The following is a 21,188-nucleotide window of genomic DNA, read 5'->3' as shown; positions in this document are numbered from 1 at the left end:
TATGGGGTAGTTTTGAAGAATCATCATATATCTACATGTACATAGATGTCAGTTAATTCCAGATGGATCTTTCCTAATCTTAAAAACCAAATAACTTTGCTTGAAACCCCTTGAAAACAGGTAATTTTAAAAGTTAAATCTAAGAGTAATAAAATGACTTTTTTTCAAAGTATTTTGCATTTCAGGCTTTTCTCTATTTCAGATTGGTCATTTAAAATTAATGGGAATTCCTTGGGTTTCTTTGTAGTATTTGAAAGTCTATTCATCACCAAGCAGAGAGTTTGATTTTGATGCACTGAAATTAGAACTGTGTGCATTTGGAACCCTTGGAAAGATAAACTATTTCTTGGCCACACATACTACCACTTAAGTCAGGATCATGCGGTCTGTGGCCTTACCACCCTGAACACGCTGAATCTCGTTGATCCTGGAAGCTAAGCAGGGTCAAGCCTGCATGGGAGATTATGTGGTCCCTTGCCAGCTCCCAGAGTCTGAGGCTCTCTTTGCAGCTGGTTCTCCACTTCCTCAGGAACAGGTGTGGAAGCTGGCTTAGTGTTTCTCCAGCCACTCTTTTATTGCATCAGTGACCTATGAAAGTCTGAATTGTTTTGCCAGTGTTTAGGGATTCTTCATATGAATTTTTTAATTCTGTGAAATTTCCAAGGTGCAGAATCATGCTAACAGTAACACAACAAACAATCACATTCCTACCATCCAGAATTAACAACTGTTAACATTTTGTCATATTTGCTTTCAGCATTTTGTTGTTGACTTAACAGGGGTAATAACCCACTGCAGGTGTATCAATATCTCCCACAACTGTTACCCCATTCCATTTCTATTCCCCTCTCCCAAGAGACAACCAAAATTATGGGTTTGTTAAGTATATTTCCATTTAATGTTGTGTGTATATATATATTTTGAGACAAGGTTATTGCTCTGTTGCCCAGGCTGGGGAGCAGTGGTGCCATTATGGCTTCTGCAGCCTTGGCTTCCTGGGCCCAAGCAATCCTCCCACCTCAGCCTCCTGAGTAGCTGGGACCACAGGCACACGCCACCACACCTGACTCATTTTCAAAAACTTTTTGGAGAGATGGGATCTCCCTATGTTGCTTAGGCTGGTCTGGAACTCCTGGGCTCAAGCAATCTTCCCGCCTTCGCCTCCCAAAGTGCTGGAATTACAGGCATGAGCCACTGTGCCAAGTGCCCTGTTCTATAATTTTAATACCTCTGAAAGTATACACATGCATACATATCATTCTCCATTTTTTGAATGAACATTATTAATTTTATCTATCCATGTTAATTTATTTAGCTTTGATGCATGCCATTGTAACTTCTGTATACTAGTCTGTCTTATGAATGTATCTTGTGATTCATCCACTCCCTTTTAGATGGAGATGTAGGTTTTTTCATTTTTTACTATCATGAACAAAATGCAATGCCCATTCTTATGCATGTCTCCATGCGCATAGACAGGTGTGAGAGTTTTTCTAGGGAACAGGTCCAGTGGTGGAACTCATGGGTTATTTCCCTCTAAAGTGGTTAGTCAGTGTATACTATGTTCAGGAGCGTATGGCAGTGCCGTTTTCCTTATACCCATCTCTGTGTCTATATCCTTTCCCTCCATCACTCGATAGTGTCACACCTTTTTATTTTCACATAGCTCAAAAGCAAAATATGGTACCTCGTTGTTAATTTCAATTTTGATTTCCTTGATAGCTAGCAACGGTGAGCATCTTTTTATGTTAATTGTTCATCTGGATGTCCTCTTTTTTGATATACTTATTGATATCCTTTGCTCATTTGGAATAGGTCGTCTTACTGACTGGTAAAAATTATTTGTGTAATCTAAATACTTTGTTATGTATATTGCAAATATATTCTTCTACTCCCTTTATTGTAACCTTGTTTATGGTGGCTTTTAACCCGCAGACACTTGACATTTTGATGCAATTGGACCTGTCAGTATTTGCCTGTATGATTTATACTTTTTGCATTTTGGAATTATTCCCTATCCCAAGGTCATAAACATATTCTGTGTGTTTTTCCTAGTAGTTCTAGTGTTGTTTTGTGTATTTAGGTCTTTAAGATATAGGATTGTTATTTTGGGGTACAGTATATTTTAATACTTTTATTTTAACCTTATTTATTCACATATGGCATGTCAGTAGTCCCAATGCCACGTATTGAGTAGTCCCCGTGGTGAACTGTGATGCTTTCTGTATCATATGCCAGGTTCTCATATTCATTTTGCATCTATTTCTGGGTGTTCTGTTCTCTTCCATTGATCTGTTTGTTCTGGCACAATTTGTAGCATATTCAAATTAACTAGAGACTTGTGAAATGTCAGTAACTGTGGGATGAATCACTGTTTCCTATTTCAAAATTGTCTTAGGTGCTCACTCACTATTCTATGTAAGTTTCATCCTCATTAGAATGATACACTCTCAAAATCACACTACCAGTATCATATTTATAGGATTAAACAAAAACTAGTTAATAGTTACTGGGAGTCAACTTGCCTTGGATGGTTGTATGAAGTTTGATGGAGGGTCAATGCTGGTGGTGGTAGTAGGGATGTGAGATTGGCAGGGTAGGATTTGATCCCTGTGGGGTCAGGAAATCTGAGGAAGGAGGATGTGAATGAGAACATCTCATTTTTACCTGAAAATATTTGTTAATATGCTGTGTTGTCATTGGCTGATCATGTATATTCACAAGTAAAATTAATACTTCCAGTTACAAAGTTTGTGTTGGTTTCCAGCCTAGCAATTCCATCTTGTCCAGGGGTAAGAAGTGGAGTGTTAGATTTGGCATATCACCCCAATTATATGTTAAAAATAATATATGTGTGTTATGTTTTCCTGTTGGAAAACATTTACATGGGGAGTATTTGACCCTTACAATGACTTTTTGAGGAAGGTAGAGTAAGAGTGATTATCACATTTAACAGATGAGGAACCTGAGGCACAGGAGAGGGTAAGTGACTTGCCCAAAATTATGGAACTAGTACGGCATGGGGATGGATTAGGATTCTAATCCACATTTTATTTCTATTTTTTTTTGTTTTTTCTCCAACCACGCTACAAATGTCTTCCACTTGTCTCTTTGGATGGGCAACCCACTGCTTCAAAGCAACTATGGTTCTAGAGGTTCTTTAGTAGTGATATCCTATTTCTAAATTGTTTAAGGTCTGGTTAGTGTTTCCTAAAGCATTTTAGAAGCTATTTTAGAGTCACCCAGAGAACCTGCTAAAATGTAGATTGCTGGGTCCAGACCCACTGAATTTAAATCAAAGGTTTATTGAGCTATCCCTAAGAGTGACTCCTTTCAAGCATAAAATGGATAAGTTGGTAGATGCAAATTTATGATTTTTAGTTGGCACAAAAATTATATTCATTATTTTTCTAACAATCATCTAAAAGACACTGCTACTTTTTGTGACAGGCTTAGAAGACCACTGGTTTATGAAGTTAAATTTTTTTGAGCCACAACTATACAAATATAAATATGTGATGATAGTAATCTGAAAATGTTGTTATTTCTATCACCCCTTCAATCTCCTGTGGGAAGAAAGACTATTGTACATTTTTATAAAACTATACAAAATACTTGGTACTGGATGTAAAGAAAGTTAAGACATACTGATGATTAATTGTGATTTTTGGATACTGTACCACCTGCTAGACATAGAACATAACAATTAGATTTGGAAGGTTCTAAACCAATACCTAATTCTCATAAATTGCCATAGTGCCCTAAAGAGTAACAAGGGGGAATCAACATAATGAAAAGAAGAAATTTAAAATAGAAAGGATGTACCTTGAGATACTTCTCAAAGGTTCTAATTTGTTTATAAGTAGTAACTTTCATGTGGAAAAACAATGGTGTATGGAATGAAATAGCCTACGTCTACTATTCACCTTTTGGGACGAGTACAAAACCCTTAAATTTTTGAAGTTTCAGTTTTCTCATCTCTAAAATGTGGATCATAAAAATCTCAGTACTGTGTGGTTATACAAGTCAAGAGAGTGTCTGCATGTGGAAGCACATTGTAAATAGCCTCATAAATGTAAGTTCAGTTACTATTAAGGACAAGAGCTCAAATCCATTCTTTTCCCGGATCAAATAGGCTTAACCTTTATCGGGTCATGAACTTCCCTTCTAGCCTGTGCCCTTTAGAGTTTGAGTGAGAATGTAGTGATGATGTGGTGCCTGCCATCTCCACATGTAGAAAACCTCAAGGCATCTCTTTCTCATCCTGCCTATGTCCCTGTATGGAATGTGATTCTACTTTTCCCCAAATCCCTATAATACTTTGTCTACTAAAAGTTATTAGCACATTTTCTCATGTATACACTGACCTGCCAGTTGCTCCATAAATTTAGGGCAAGGACAGACCACATGACACTAAGACTATGGACTACAGAGCCAGACTGCCAGGAGGTGAATCTTGTTTCTTCTACTTAACAGTAGTGTCACCATGGCTAAGTCACTTAATCTGTCCAGACCTCAGCACTTACAGAAAGACTGCTATGAAGAGGAAGTGAGTTAATATATACAAGAGCCTAGATCAATGCCTGCCATATTGTAAGCACTATATAAATGCCAGCCCTCATAAGCTTTCCATTCTTCCCAGCATCAAGAATAGTAAGCACAGGTTTGTGGAATAACAATTTCTAAGGCCTTCATTTAGTGTCAAGATGACTAATAGATGATATGTGTGTTGCCATTTCCCTGACTGTGCCACTCTTTCAAGTCTGCATGGAGTCCAGTAGCCACTACCAATTGATTGGAATACGATCTGAGGAAACATCTGTTTGCCTTTCATGGTTTATGAGGGGACGTGAACCCTATCTCAAAAGCATAATGATCTAAGACATGGTAGTATATCTTAATTGAATCTTTTTTCTTTTTAATTTCTAGTTCTTCCTCCTCAACCAGAAAACATCAAGATTTCCAACATCACACACTCCTCGGCTGTGATTTCTTGGACAATATTGGATGGCTATTCTATTTCTTCTATTACTATCCGTTACAAGGTTCAAGGCAAGAATGAAGATCAGCACATTGATGTGAAGATAAAGAATGCCACCATCACTCAGTATCAGCTCAAGGGCCTAGAGCCTGAAACAGCTTACCAGGTGGACATTTTTGCAGAGAACAACATAGGGTCAAGCAACCCAGCCTTTTCTCATGAACTAGTGACCCTCCCAGAATCTGAAGGTTGGTTGAATGGACAGGTATTTACGTAGGATTACCGTGCAGCCCTCTAGGCAGCTGGTATCAGGACAGGCCTGTGAGATGAAAGCCTATGAAAGGTCGGTGGTTGAATGGACAGGCATTTACAGAGAGGTCCTTAATATCAAAATGCCTCTTAAAAGGATCCCTGTTGGTCCATTTTCTATTGTTAAACCTTAGAATAGATCAGTCTTTCAGCATACCCCATCCAGCAATCTAAGAAGAAAGCTCTAAGGAATATGAATTTTAATTCCAAGGAGAAGAATGTGGGAACTGCTTATAGAAGGCAGGCTGCGCAAGAGCTCCAGTAGGAGGCTCCAAGAACCATGTTTCATTCTTCCTCAAACACTCCTCTTTTAGCTTGGATGACACTGTGCAATTCTGAGTCTTCTTCTACTTTACTGATGCAGGTTATTAGGTCTCCATGTCCACCACTAAGCCCAACCCCAGAAAGAGTATGTTCTTTGAACTAGATAGAGATCCTCTCAGGATGCCATACTGTGCCCATGGTTTGTGATTGATAAAGTCTGTTGAGTGTAATTAAGTGAACAAGGGCCCCATGTGGGTGGAGCTGCAGCAGGAGGATTGACTTCAAGTCTATGCAGAGGCACCTCCTGGCTCTCTGTGTTGTGTACAATGTGTGCCAGAGAATGTGGATGGAGGCAAGTTAGAGGCAAATTTTGAAAGTTTATGATTTGGATTAGAGTCTATTTTTACAGAAAATACTGTAACTAAATCTGAAAACTTCTCGGTTCTCTTGGAGGATTACCTAGACCTTAACAAACAAAATCAAACAAATCACTTTAACAGTGCTGATTCTTTGGAACATTTTTGAAATGTTCAAGGAATGAAGAGTCTGCCAAATAGAGAAAATCATGGTTTTCAGGTCACACTCTTAGTGAATGCCCCATTTTTTTTAATTACCTGTGTTTTGGCAAAATGTAACTTCCTAAATTCAAGCTATCCATAAAATACCAAGAGAAAAATTTTAAAACAAGACAAAACTAAAAGTTTCTCACCATTCTAGACACCTCTGTATCTGTACATATATAGAGACAGAAGAAAAGATAAATGAGAAGAGAGGGATACTTTTAAGAAGATGGGATCATGTTCTGTGTGCTATTACTAATCAAAATATATCGAGCTTAATTTTATTTAAATTTAAATAAGGTAAAGAAGTAGATTAGACCATAGTCTTTAATAGTTTATTTTGGCCTGAGCCCTAAATTTAATGTTTTTTCCTCTGTCTTTTCCTGTCTTCCTCCCTCCCTCCCTCCCTCCCTCCCTCTCTTCTTCTGTTGGGTATCATTAGGTTTTCTTCATTAACTCTTTAAAACAAGAAATACAGAACAAAATATCTGATAGACTCTAAGCTCTTAGCATCATTGAACTTTAAAGCATTTCTAGGTGGGGAAATTGAGGTTTAGGCAGGTTTAGTCACTCTCTCAAAGTTATACCTCTAGTAATTCCCCCTATTATTCAACATTGTTCATCTGTTTGGGATTCTACTTGGAAATAAAAGTTGAACAAATGACAACTAATGATTAGCATATTGCTAATTGTAACAGCACTTTTGCACATTTTTTTTTTTAATCTTGTAACAATCCTGTGAGTCAGACTCATCTCCACTGAGTTTTGGAATGTAAATGAGTAGCCCAAGGTCATGTAGTGATTAGGTGGCAGGGTGAGGGCTGCTATTAAGTTCCCATTACACTGTGTCTTCTCCCACCTATGGTGTGGGTCTGTTTCTCTACGTAAACTAAACCACCTGCTTCACCTCTGTCTTCCTGCACAGCACCAGCGGACCTCGGAGGGGGGAAGATGCTGCTTATAGCCATCCTTGGCTCTGCTGGAATGACCTGCCTGACTGTGCTGTTGGCCTTTCTGATCATATTGCAATTGAAGAGGGCAAATGTACAAAGGAGAATGGCCCAAGCCTTCCAAAACGTGGTAGTGTCTCATCTTCCTACTACTTAATAAGGGCAAGTCCAAGTACAGGCAGAACCTTCACTTTAAAGATATGGACCAGGAAATTTACTTATAAAGTAAATATTTCCCTTAGGCAAGTCTCATCCTCTCTTTGGCTTGCATTATGAAATGGGAGATAAAAAGTATGACTATATAATTTCTTATCCAAACCAGAACAATTTTAAGAGTGAAAAGGGTGCTCTTAGTAAATTATGCAGGAAACTAGGTCTGCCCCTGCCTGCTGAAATGAGACGTATGGTCATCCTAGTAATAAGTCCCCAGAGATGATATGTTGCAATAGAATGAATTGAACATTTTTGGTAAGGAAGGACAGAGGGTAACCAGACCTCAGTGAGATAGGTAATGATATATTAGACAAGTTTTCCCCACATTTGCCTATTTCTAGTTCCCATTTCTTTCTAATAAGTCCCTCAATCTTATGACCCCTCATATGTATAAGAATTATATATACCTGTGTGTGCCTTCCATTCCTGTGTACCCTCAGTCTGAAGTCAGAGTTCCTGGCACTTGGTACTGCCTCATTTTTTTTTTTTCATCTAGGAATTCTAACCAGTAGCAAAGGCCTATAAAATGACACTTTACCAAGAGTCATCTTATTTGAGTTCTTTCAGTATACTAAAGCCTGAAAATTTTTCTAGTTTGTGGGTTCAGGCCCTGTAAAATTAATTTGAACCAGACTTTATCAATTCTGTATATAATGCATTGAGTGCAATGATTCAAATGAGGTGTACCCCATGTGCATGAGTCCCCAAGGTTCCCTTCCATGGAGGACAAGAGGAACTTCACTATCTGACTCCATGCCAGAGCTGGCTCAACTCAGGATGTCACTGGAGAGGAAGGGCCAGCAAGGGGGTTGGGAGTGCTGGAGTCTGTCAAAATACCTTTTTCATGGTAGCACCAGCAGCTATTTGAATTCAGGAGAAAGAGATACTGTGTTGGGTTTGGCTCTAAGCTTCAGTCATCTTGTGGCCAGAATGGACTTTGAGATTCTAAGCCTTACTACAAGAGAGAAAGAGTGTGCACTAAAAATAGAGTAGGATCAAGATAATGCTAAGAAGTCTCTCACTGAGGCACATCCTGTGGTTGCCCCATATAGGCTCTCCAAGTGAGCTTCCAAACCAGAACTGAACACTTGCTCATTTCATAGCACTGTAGGGAACCCACATACAACTAATGCAAGAATGGCAAACACATGGCATATGTACTGTTACTCCTTCCTCTGTCACCCTTTACAGACATTGCTAATCAACAAGCTTTTCTGGGGAGGCCCAGAATTGTGCCCGTGCAGCCCTGTGGGCAGCTGGTTTGTCAGGGCAGGCCTGTGTGATGAAAACCTATTTCCCTTTCCAGTCTAGAATTAAATATACTATTTCTTTTTTCATCTGGTATGGATGCCAACCAGAAGACATTATGCCCCTTAGAATTATGAAAAATCCTGACACAAAATGATGAAATAATTATTTTTCCAGAGGGAAGAACCAGCTGTGCAGTTCAACTCAGGAACTCTGGCCCTAAACAGGAAGGTCAAAAACAACCCAGATCCTACAATTTACCCAGTGCTTGACTGGAATGACATCAAATTTCAAGATGTGATCGGGGAGGGCAATTTTGGCCAAGTTCTTAAGGCGCGCATCAAGAAGGATGGGTTACGGATGGATGCTGCCATCAAGAGAATGAAAGGTCAGTGGTTGACCAGATAGAGTCAGCATTGCATGAGGGTGTGGAGAAAACTTGATTTCCTGCTGATTCTTTTCTCTATGGTCTTACAAAAAATTCGCATGGTGTCAGACATAGTTGTTATTTGCAACTGAAGACTATGCTTCCTTTGAAGTTGAGCCCGTGATAGTCAGGATATGAATACAAAGGCAGGAGCCATTTAAACATCACTGCTTGATTCACTGGGATGTGATACTATAGATTCTTGGCCATATACAGCTAACTTTTGGGGAGCATTGTTGTTTCTCTTAATGCAGTGCTTCTCAAAATGGAGTGTGCATCAGAATCACCTGGAAGGCTTGTTTAAAAACAAACTCTTGGGTCCTACCCCACAATTTCTGACTCAGTAAGTCTAGGGCAGGGCCACAGAATCTGCATTTTTCATTAGTTTTCCAGTGATGCTATCTTGTGCGTTTGGGGACCACATTTTGCACACCACAGTCTTCATAGGTTAACTGTATATAAGTTCCTGGGGACACTGTTAGAAATGCATTCACTTGGGTTTCTTCTACTCCATGTTTGACCACACCTGAATTTCTTGGGTAGCATATGAAAATCTGTGTTCTTAAGTGGCTTTCTCTGTGGTTCCTCTGTACACTCAAGTTTGCAGAGAAAACCACTGATTTAAGGTCATAAGAACTAAATCTTTTCCAGCTTTGTTCATCTCAAGACTGTTTGGTACCTACCCATCTAATAATATTTGATAGTAAATATCTTCAGAGAAAGCAGAATGACTAGTTAGCTGGCAAATTAGCTAGCTGTCTTCTCTTCTGTGTGAAAGAGCAGTTTGTGTAAGACTTGACTGTGAGGCTGCACTATTGATTTTACAAAATACAGGCTTGGAATGTGGTGCATTAAAGCAGAGAATGTGATGAACTATTATTGTGCAGCTCCATCTTAAGAGCTCTTTAAGGATGCTGACAGAGTTTTCTTTTGGACCACAATATTGAGTCTGTGAATTAACTCTAAATATTATTAAATCATCTCTGCTTTCTGCATTGTTAAGAAGACTAACAAAACAAAATGTTATCTATGATTAGAAACAGCAATATGTTTCTTTAAAAACAATACAAACTACTTGCACAACAGCCAGAAATCCCTTTTCTGTTTTGCTACTTTAGTCACGGAGTTTGGGGGAGCAGTGAGTATAGTGAGAGGAGAGGGGTGTAGAATCTTATGAAGGCAGTTTTTATTGGGATCTATTGTGAGCCTGATTTTCTGTCTTGTGCCCATGTGAAGAAGGAAAATAGCTTAATAAGGCCTCAGGGCCGATAAATCCTGCAGGCAAAGCAGTGCATCCAAAGAAGGGCAGTTACTGAAATAAGTGGCCAACCTCACTATAAGGAACTTCTTTAAAAAAATTCCCAAGATATTGACCCTCAGAGAGGCTTCTGTAGTATGAACAGAGCACTTGACTTATGAATACCATTGGCCCCTCATGAGATGATTGTCACAGTTTCTAAGCATGAGCAGCCATGTTTAGTGCCACCAGCACCCCACTCCTACCCTTGCCACCCAATGTGGTTTTTTAAAAAACAGTAATAGTTCATTGTCCCCGACTCAAGACTGATCAGTTTATGCACCAACCAATAGCCTTCTCTTCATTCTGGTGCTTGGTGGGTTCTCCCTCTGGTTAAAGTGCTGGTGGAGAGACAAGGCAAAAAGAATAAAGGCAGATGCAACTCAGTTTCCTGATTCCCATGCAACTTCCATAAGATAGCATTTGGATTTGATTTATTTTGCTCAATCAACCAGATTGAGACTGGTTTGTAAAAAATAAGTTACAATTAATGAATAAAGATGCATGCATTATTGGTGATGTTTCATGGAAACTTTGGTTGTATTCCTCAGTTGTCTCTGGATGGTAGATTTAGTTGGAAGAACTAAAATCTAAAAGATGGTACAGCTCCACCTCTACCAAGTCATTTACCTGAGGATCTGGGAGCTTAAACAAGAAAACTTTAGAGTGGTGGTTGTCATCCATAGGCATTTGGCAATATCCGGAAACATTTTTGATTGGCTATTGACATCTAGTTGGTAGAGGCCAGGATGGCTGCAAAACATCCTACCATGCACAGGACAGGGCCCTGCAAAGGAATTATCAGCCCAGTGTCAATAGTGCCAAGGCTGAGAATCTCTACTTTAGACTAATCTCTTTGGTTGTATGTAGTTGATGGTGACTGAGGGCACCTGAAGGTTCTTGGGGGGCAGAACAGGACAGCTGATTCTGAAAAGGTGTAACAAATAAGAATCACAACCCTTGACTTTCTTCCCAGAATATGCCTCCAAAGATGATCACAGGGACTTTGCAGGAGAACTGGAAGTTCTTTGTAAACTTGGACACCATCCAAACATCATCAATCTCTTAGGAGCATGTGAACATCGAGGTAAGATGCTCTTTTCCTGTCTTTCCTGCCAGAGTTTTTAGAAAACAGACAAATTCCATATTGATATAAGGAAAGATAATGATCTTAAGAATGTTGCTTACTTTTTTTAACGTTGCATCTTCTATCTGAATGTCTGTCTAGTCCCATTTATAGATTGTGCTGTGGTTTGCCTTATTTTTGGAGGGAAGTGCCGAGGGTGGACTATTTAGCTTCTGGTGTGGTTCAGCCATTACTGCCCAAAGGTATTCATGGCTCCTACCTGCCCCATCCTTGGCCATCCAGAGGTTTTCACTACTACTACTACTCCTCTAGTAGGGGAGCCCCCACCATCAGCTTCTTCTTAATTGCCTACCTTTACATTTTTCCTGGAAACCGAGGGAATTGGTATTCTGAATGTTAAAAAGCCATGAATGCCAGCAATCTACTATAATATGAAAACTAAGGAGAGTTGGATTTTAAAAATAATTATAAGAAGCTTTCATGAGATAGTGCTTTGTTTTTATCCAGAATGCTTTCATGTACAATTACAATGGAGCTTTACAACTATCCTGTGTTGCACATGCATTTAAAGTTAAATTTATGTTATTCAAATGTTTATTGAGTACTTTCTATTGTAATGCGTGTAAGTAGTGGTGAGTGAGTAGGTAACAACAAAAATCATCTGTGGGTTTACCTCTGCGTGCTGCATGGCCTTGTAGTTCTGAATCTCTGCTTAAACTTAATTTCTCATGGAAAAGTTTGCTCCCATAAAAAGCTCCATGCAGTAATTATTTACAAACTTGACAGCCTCTTGTTGACTTTGCAGCACAAACACCAACAATAGAAAAGAGACTACTTCCATTTCCTCAATGTATTAAACTAAAAATACTGGTGCTTCAAATAATTTATCATTCTATGATCCAATAAGGGTGTAATTCTGAAAGCCAGATCATGTCCCTTAGGTTAAATAATGAAGTAATGACATTTATTTTTTGAGCTACTTCCTGAAAACAGTAATCAGCATGGCACAGGAGTATAAATGAAAGTCACACACACACACACACACACCCCACCCCCACACCCTGCTGTCCTTGCTGACACCACTCCCACAAACATGGTGAGTGTTCTTAAAACCCGCCTGACTTTCTGTACAAACCCCACAAATGACACAGTACAAAAGGGCAAGGATTCTCTGGATGCCCAGGGAAAGTGGGGTTATGACAGGAAGCCAAGTGGCTGTGGTGGACAGACTAAACCAGTTTTCCGGAAAAAGGCTAAAACTACAAAGAAGACTGTGCTGAGGTTTTAGTGTGTTGACCCCACTGCAGATCTAGGAGAATGCTGGCTATTAAGGGATCCAGGCACTAGGAGGAGATAAGAAGAGAAATGGCCAAGTGATCCAGTTCTAAGTTTCATCTTTTGTTTTATTCTGAGGATAGTAAAATCTTGAGGTTATGTTTACTTCATCTGGTTGCAATTGGTCTTTTGGGAGAGAACCAACCACAGTATTAATGCAGTTTCCTTAATGGGGAAAAAAACGCAACAACAAAACTATATCCCTTAAAATTTTGCTTTGTCATCACATTAGCACATAGTTAGCTGGCTCTTAAAATTTTAATATAGGCCAGGCGCGGTGGCTCACGCCTGTAATCCCAGCACTTTGGAAGGCCGAGGTGGGCAGATCACGACATCAAGATATTGAGACCATCCTGGCCAACCAACACGGTGAAACTCCATCTCTACTAAAAATACAAAAATTAGCTGGGCATAGTGGCTCATGCTTGTAGTCCCAGCTATGCAGGAGGCTGAGGCAGGAGAATCGCTTGAACCTGGGAGGTAGAGGTTGCAGAGAGCTGAGGTAGCGCCACTGCACTTCAGCCTGGGCAACACAGTGAGAGTCAGTCTCAAAAAAAAAAAAAAAAAAAAAATATATATATATATATATATATATATGCTAAATTATTTACCTTAATTTATCTTTCTTTATTAATAGATATTAAAATTGTTTTAGAATAATTCAGTAAAAATGTGAGAAAGCACATGTATACCATAATTTAGGTCTAACTTTCATTATAGTGCAACAGGATTCAATACTAGAAGATTTCTTTTTTTGTTAGAATTTCAATTTCTTCCTCTTCCCTGGGCTCAAGCAATCCTCCCACTTCAGCCTAAGTACTCCCAAGTAGCTGGGACTACAGGGGCGCACCACCATGCTCGTCTAATTTTTATTTTATTTTTATTTTTTGTAGAGATTAGGTCTCAGTATACTGCCCAGGCTGGTCTCAAATTCCTGGGCTCAAGCAGTCCGTCTACCTTGGCCTGCCAGAGTGCCGGGATTATAAGCGTGAGCCACTGCACTGGGCTTCAAGTTCTAATTCATACAACATTTTAAATACATGGTTTACCCAAAAAATTCTTTAAAAAAACAGTAAAAAAACTTTACATTTTACTAGGTATAAATGTCAATGTTTTTTGCAAAGTAAATTCCCTTTAAAAATATTTTTGTAAGGGGATAATTTATTTTTTAAAAATTCCAAGAAAACAAAAGTAACAAAACTGGGCAAATAACTTTTTATTAAAAAAAAAAAAAAAGAAAAATGATTTGGAACAAAAAAGTGACAATGAACCATAGGTTTTTCTAGGCATTATTGTTTTATTGTTTCCTAAAAGCTTGAGTTTTCTGGTTTCTTGAAGCAAAATGCAATCTTTGAAACTAACTTCTGGTGACCAGAGACCCAATCAGCAATATGGTGACTTAGTATGGGTTTTAAGGAGGAGTAGAAGGCAGGAGAGAAAGTTCCATGTTGTGGCTCCTTCCACACGGATATTTAATTGTTTAAAAATAATAACAGCCTCAGGAATAGCTAGAGGCAGACTGGAATAACATGCCTGGCTCATATTAGCTCCTTGATCAAAATGGAATGCAGATGAAAAGGTGATGTGAAGAACGTGTCTCAGATCTGGAAGAGAGTGCTTTGACTCATCTACTGTTATTACTGCCCGGGTAAAAGCATTTCAGGAAGCCCTCTGTGTGAGTGCACGTTTGGAAGGAATGGAGAGGGAGTGGGAAGGAGCAAAACCAAGCGTTCCAGCCTGGCCCCCTTTGAGTATTGCAGGAAGATGTCACCTATCTTCCTCCTGTCCCCCAGTGCTCCCTCGGTGGTGTTACTAGATGTGTTTCGTTTAGACAAAATGGAGTTTATAGGCAATTCCCACAGCACATCTCTTAAATGTTACAGCTGTTCAGGGCCACTGATGAGTCAATGTTCTCTTCCTTCCCCACAGGCTACTTGTACCTAGCCATTGAGTATGCGCCCCATGGAAACCTTCTGGACTTCCTGCGCAAGAGCCGTGTGCTGGAGACGGACCCAGCATTCGCTATTGCCAATAGCACTGCGTCCACACTGTCCTCCCAGCAGCTCCTCCACTTCGCTGCCGACGTGGCCCGGGGCATGGACTACCTGAGCCAAAAACAGGTTTGTTTGGAGGAACTTGCTTTGGATATCTTTCCTCTGGAATGCCCTCTAAAGTCAGTTTCAATGTTTGTAGGGTCTGTCAACCTCTCTTCTTTAACTCCTTAAAATCTCCCTCAATCTCTTTGTGAATAGTCCGTCTATTTAAATAAAAATTAATACTGACAATGTTTATCTAGCAATTTTCATAATTATGAAAATTTCATAATTTTCATAAGATGTAGCGAGGTACCTTAAGCTCTCTTAGCCTGGTTTGCCTCTAAATCATGTGCAGCAACAGACACACACTACATTACAGCTGGAGGACTTAACAACCTGTGTTTTTTATTTGTTCATTTTCTGAAATTCTTCTGCCAAGATGTGGTGTGTCATTTGGCAGAATCCATTCCATTACCAGGGAATTCTGGAGGGGAACTTTAAGGGGAACTGGATTGTGCCTTTTTAAAATCCTTTTTTATGCTATTGTTTTCTTTCCTATTCCCCAAAGTTTTCAGCCCTGGGGCTTTCATTAGGCTGAAAATACATAATGTTTTCAAAACTCTCAGTTTATCCACAGGGATCTGGCTGCCAGAAACATTTTAGTTGGTGAAAACTATGTGGCAAAAATAGCAGATTTTGGATTGTCCCGAGGTCAAGAGGTGTATGTGAAAAAGACAATGGTAAGTACAGGACATGGACACTGATCGCATCCTTTCCGAGGTACTCCCCGCTCTCCTGATGTCGCTTCTAGACTGTCAGTGCTCTATGGTGACTAAAGCATCTCACTGTGTGTCCCAGTAGATACTGTGTGCCCTGGGAAACATTCTTTCTAAATGTTCATTCCTAACATGGTTGCAGCGTCTGTATTACTAATGAAGAAGGCACTGTCATGTGTGACCAAGTAATTGAATATTCAAGCCTAGTGGTTTGAGGTCTTGGTTCTATCCAGTTCAGACCCCAAGGCATCTCATTCGGAAACCTCTGAGGAGCTTGCACAATCCCCTTTCATGCACAACCGATGTAGCGAGGAAAAAGATGAACATATTTTCCAAAAATCAAGGAAACAAACTAAATGGTTTCTAAATCACCAGGAGGCTCTATAGAGAAATTCATAACTTCTACAGGCTCATCTAAGATTTCTCTCTTCACTGAAACTTCAGTGGTCAAGTCACTGTTCAAGCCCAAAATCCACTCTCCCAAACAGTAATATTTTATCTTTAAGTACAAGATTGCGGGAGAACCTAACCATACAGTCTTAGAGGAAGAGAGATACTCATTCTGCTTTTGGTGCCCAGTCTAGAATCACATAGTCCTAGAAGTACCACATCCCTGCATGTTAGAGCTGTGTGGAGGAAATTCACCATCCTCTGTTTTCCTGGGGTGGGCAGAACGCAGGGCCTCAGGGATGACAAGCCCTGCAGCCTTTCCATGTGTCTGGCAGGTCTACTGTGGTGGATGGCTCTCCCTTTTTTAGGTCTGATGAACATTACTTTGGCCCAGCTTTCTTGGGATGGCTCCAGTTGTCATGAGGTATAGGCAGTCTTTTCATTTTTGTGGGCACACCAAATTGTCTCTTAGCAAGGCTCAGGTTCCTGCATTTATTCTCAATTCCAGGCTTCCTTTTTTTTCATCACACTTATCTAGTTACTGAGAAGATAAAACAATACTCAAGAACATTTTGAAAGGAAATCACCCATAATTCACCACCTTGGCATATATATTTTTTTCATTTTTGGCTTATCGCCTTCCACAGCATACACCCTTTCACATAGCTACAACCACAGTGAACATAATCATTTTGGATCTTTCCACACTCTTTTCTGATGAGGGTGTGAAGTGGGGTCCCTTTGGCTCTTCGAGGGCCCTGCATGCTTATCAACATAGCGCTTTCAGAAGCCACGTGTGCCTCCCTGAGGGCTGGCTTCCAGGTGATGCTTTTCTGCCTAACCTTTTCAGACCCACTCAAGGCAGATGCTTCTCTGGAGCAGGGGTGGACTTGTTTTCTTAAAGAAGCAGAATCCACCAGTCACCTACCTACTCCGGCTCTCCCAACTCCTCCCTGACCACCTGGTGTCTTCAAATCTCCTTCCTGAAATCCTTTTCCCTGCTTTACTCCAGCGCTTACGGGATGTGGGTGCCCTGGGTGAGAAGGTGGAGGGATAACACAGGTTAACCCCACAACCTACCCATTCTATTTGGATGCTCTCCTCAGCTCCCCAAGGCTAGCATGGGTTTGCTTGGCATTTCTGCAATATTGGGGTTATTTACAGGGGGAGAGCACCTATCAGGGCTTGACTCGATCTTACAATAGACTAAACAGGGTTAAAGGTGTTCTTTAGCACCTTGGGGCTGGGGAGGAAAGGCCCAGGTTGAGGGAAGGGGGAAGAAAGAAGGATTGGAGAGGAGCAAGTTCCCTGCAAGAAGGATGCAGTGTAGCAAGTTTGGACAAATCCCTGGGAGGGAGGGATCAACCTCTTGATGACCAACCTTATGATTCTTGAATGAGTAGATAGGAAGGGAGCCCCAAATCATAGAGACTTTGAGGAAACCAGGAATAAAACTTTAAAGTCAAGCTTTACAACATCCAGTCACATCTCATTTTGCCTAGCCTGGGATCAGTAAGCCAAGATATGGGGACAGCCTGGAGGCAGTCAGGACCAGCATCCAAAGTATGGGTATGTGTCTCCAAACCCAACATAAACTACACTACGTAAGCTACAAATCATCTCAATCTCTACTGTTATATATGCACACTGTTCCCCTTGTCTAGAGATGCTCTTTCCTCTCCCATCCACCTAATGACACCTAAACGACTTACAGAACCATGCTGGGATGTCCCGTCCTCTGGAGAATCTCCCTCCATCATCTCCAGGCACAGTTGTTCTCTTCACCATACCTCAGTGCCTCCATTTCCCTTTTCCACATTATTAATACAGTTAAATTCTCACTCAGTGTCTATGCCTGTCTCTCCTTTCTAAACCTCAGAGTGCCTCTGAGGGCTATAAGGTGAATAAGGAATGACCGACTACCATGCGTGCACACTCACACTTCAATTCATATAAAACTGCTGAACCCTGAAGATAAATAGGACCTGCGCTATTTGCATGTTTTGAAATTTGAAAACACACATGTAGCTGGGACATACACAAAGCAATGATGTCTGAGTCTGCCCTGCCTATGAGGTTCCCGATGGGCTTTGTGGAGCCACAGCTCAGGCAGGCTGAGAGCCTCATAAAGACCCTGTCCCACTTAAGTGACATCTCACTTTGTTCTCTCCAGGGAAGGCTCCCAGTGCGCTGGATGGCCATCGAGTCACTGAATTACAGTGTGTACACAACGAACAGTGATGTGTAAGTAAGCTGCTTATTGCCAAGGGATTTTTTTTCCCCTCCCAGAAACATATAGTTGACAGAGGTTTTAAAAAGAAGCAGGAATGTCCTGTACCTCTCGGGAACAAAGGTAACCAAAAAACCCAGGAAATAAAGTAACAGAATAAAGCCGCAGAGTAGACGGTTTCCAGAGTGCAGAATCACTGGTGGCAGGTTTTGGATTTCACTCTGCATACTGAAGTTGTGTATTCTGCATTGTGCTTCGAGTTGTGAATTCTCGGACTCAACAGGAAGGGACATACTGGCCTTCCTGTGGCTCCTCTCCCAGACCTAGATCAGAGGAAGCAATCCAGAATAGCTGCTGGGGACAAAATAAGGCCAGACAGTCAGGGGCGTCTCTGCTTGCAGCCTGCAGTGATGCATCAGAGGCTGGCGGTGGAAGGAAGGGTAGGCTTGAGATTTAGGTCATCTTGCCTTGCACCCCATTTCCAGGATGAAAAACCAAGGCCGCGAGGGTGGTGGTGACTTGTCCAAGGGGTTTTGCTGATGCCTGGGGATGAAGAGGGGGTGGGCAATTGCTGTGTCCTCACTGTCTGCAAGGTGCTTTTTATGTTTCTCTGCATAACTTTAAGGCAAGGATTATTGTCCCCACTTTTGTAAGAATATACTAAGAGGTCCCAAGAGGTTCAGCAGCTTTTTCCAGGTCACATAATTGGATGGCAGAGATTGGATTTAACTCAGATCTGTCAAGCTCCAAAACATTTCATCTGTTTTGGACAGTACCACCTTGGAGTCTCTGGTTAAAGTGATTTGGGGGCTCTGGCAAAGTGAACACTATTTCTTTGTTGTAACCTTTCCGTTGAGCTAAGAGAAGAGAAACCCACACTGTGTGCATGGGCCTATCCTAGGATGTAGACATGTAACGTTTCCTTTTCTCAGACAGGGTGGGTCTCCCTGGCTTTGGGGGCAGGAAAATGAGTGGTGACTCTGTTTGCTGATTGTTGGTTTCACACTTGTCCCTCCTGCAGATGGTCCTACGGTGTGTTACTATGGGAGATTGTCAGCTTAGGTGAGTATCTATGTTAAAATATACATGCCAGAAAATATATAACAATTTCATGTATACTGATCCTAGTTTTATCAATATTGCATATTTAAAAAAACTAGAAGGCCCTACACAGAAAGGTAATAATTTTATTCTTCATGTTTTTAATGTGGCACATATACGCCATGGAATACTACACAGACATAAAAAAGAATTAGTTCATGTCCTTTGCAGGGACATGGATGCAGCTGGAAACCATCCTCCTCAGCAAACTAACACAGGAACAGAAAACCAAACACCACATGTTCTCACTCATAAGTGGGAGTTGAACAATGAGAACACATGGACACAGGGAGGGGAACATCACACACCAAGGCCTGTCGGGGGGAAGGACAGAATAACGACAAATACCTAATGCATGTGGGGCTTAAAACCTAGATGATGGGTCAATAGGTGCAGCAGACCACCATGGCACATGTATCTCAAAACTTAAAAAATTCTACAATAAATATGCATTGCTTTTATAATTAAAATATGAATTATAAAACTACAGGCTTCCAATCAGACAAAAAGGTTAATATTATTGGTATAATAGATGTGCTGTGTGTGGGGAGACTTAGGGAAGAGAACTGGCACTGAATTGAGGAAGCCGGGGGTGGTTCCTTCCCCTGAAGCAATGATGATGCTTTGGCATACTCTGTAGTGTAAGTCCAGTTTTGATGAGTGGTGGGTTTGCCAAGGGAGGCATGCAGCATGTTCACTCTCCTGTGACATACCATGTCTTCCTCCTGGCCCCTTAGCTTTAGAACCCCTGGACAGGAAGCATTGCTTTTCGTGCCAGAGAGGACTTAGAGTGGCACTGTTTGTCTTCCAGGAGGCACACCCTACTGCGGGATGACTTGTGCAGAACTCTATGAGAAGCTGCCCCAGGGCTACAGACTGGAGAAACCCCTGAACTGTGATGATGAGGTGTAAGTCAGGCCTCATCCTGGGGCTATTTTGTCTTACCTTCCTTCCTCTTGTGTGTTTCTGGGGCCAGCTGACTTTAACAAAGTCAACTGGTATACACAAACACCTACACACAGAGATCCCAAATAGGTGAATAGAAGTAGGGGGGTTCCCAATACTAATACTGTTATGTAATACACAAGGAGTATTAGCTTTACAGGCATAGAAATTTAGGAGGCATTTAATGACTCTTGGGAAGGTTGAAATGAGGAAGGGCAACAAATGCAGAAAAACCTGAAATAAATTCGTGAAGTTTTTCATTAAGAAAGATACATTTTTGGGCTGGCAAGATGGCTGAAAAGGAACAGCTCTGGTCTGCAACTCCCAGCAAGATCAACTCAGAAGGCAAGTGATTTCTGCATTTCCAACTGAGGTACCCAGCTCATCTCCTTGGGACTGGTTAGAAAGTGGGTGCAGCCCACAGAGGGTGAGCTGAAGCAGGGTGGGGTGTCACCTCATCCAGGAAGTACAAGGGGTCGAGGAACTCCCTCCCTAGCCAAGGGAAGATGTGAGGGACTGTGCCGGGAGGAATGGTGCATTCCAGCCCAGATACTAAACTTTTCCCACAGTCTTTGCAACCTGCAGAAGAGGAGATTCCCTCTGGTGCCTATGCCAACAGGGCCATGGGTTACAAGCACAAAACTGGGCGGCCGTTTAGGGCTAGCTGCAGGAGTTGTTTTTTTTTTTTTTTTTTTTTTTTTAGCTTTTTTTCCTTGCCCCAGTGGCACCTGGAACACCAGTGAGACAGAACCATTCAGTCCCCTGGAAAGGGAGCTGAAGCCAGGGAGCCAAGTGGTCTAGCTCAGTGGATCCCACCCAGCTAAGATCCACCGGCTTGAAATCCTTTGCTGCCAGCACAGCAGTATGAAGTCAACCTGGGATGCTCCAGCTTGGTTGGAGGAGGGGTATCCCCGATTACTGAAGCTTGAGTAGGCTGGTTTTCTCCTCACAGTGTAAACAAAGCCCCAGGGAAGTTCAAACTGGGCAGAGCCCACCAAGCTCTGCAAAGCCACTGTAGCCAGACTGCATCTCTAGATTC

At 41.2% G+C, this 21,188-nt stretch overlaps 1 protein-coding gene across 2 annotated transcripts in view; it reads left to right on the top strand.

Moving 5' to 3' along the window:
• The window catches only part of TEK (TEK receptor tyrosine kinase), a 121,737-nt gene that overhangs the window by 91,744 nt on the left and 8,805 nt on the right, over positions 1-21,188 (top strand). The window contains exons 13-21 of one of the 2 annotated variants that reach the window (XM_015117580.3): positions 4,930-5,229; positions 7,040-7,191; positions 8,703-8,913; positions 11,226-11,336; positions 14,601-14,791; positions 15,334-15,447; positions 18,047-18,117; positions 19,125-19,165; positions 20,016-20,112. In XM_015117580.3, the coding sequence (XP_014973066.3) occupies positions 4,930-5,229; positions 7,040-7,191; positions 8,703-8,913; positions 11,226-11,336; positions 14,601-14,791; positions 15,334-15,447; positions 18,047-18,117; positions 19,125-19,165; positions 20,016-20,112 (1,288 nt within the window). Of the gene's footprint in view, positions 1-4,929; positions 5,230-7,039; positions 7,195-8,702; positions 8,914-11,225; positions 11,337-14,600; positions 14,792-15,333; positions 15,448-18,046; positions 18,118-19,124; positions 19,166-20,015; positions 20,113-21,188 lie in introns of both variants that reach the window. The other variant, XM_001105270.5, reaches the window with a different exon arrangement.

Source organism: Macaca mulatta, chromosome 15 (assembly GCF_049350105.2).
Source record: "Macaca mulatta isolate MMU2019108-1 chromosome 15, T2T-MMU8v2.0, whole genome shotgun sequence".
Lineage (NCBI taxonomy): Eukaryota > Metazoa > Chordata > Mammalia > Primates > Cercopithecidae > Macaca > Macaca mulatta.
This window is presented reverse-complemented; position numbering and strand designations above follow the sequence as displayed.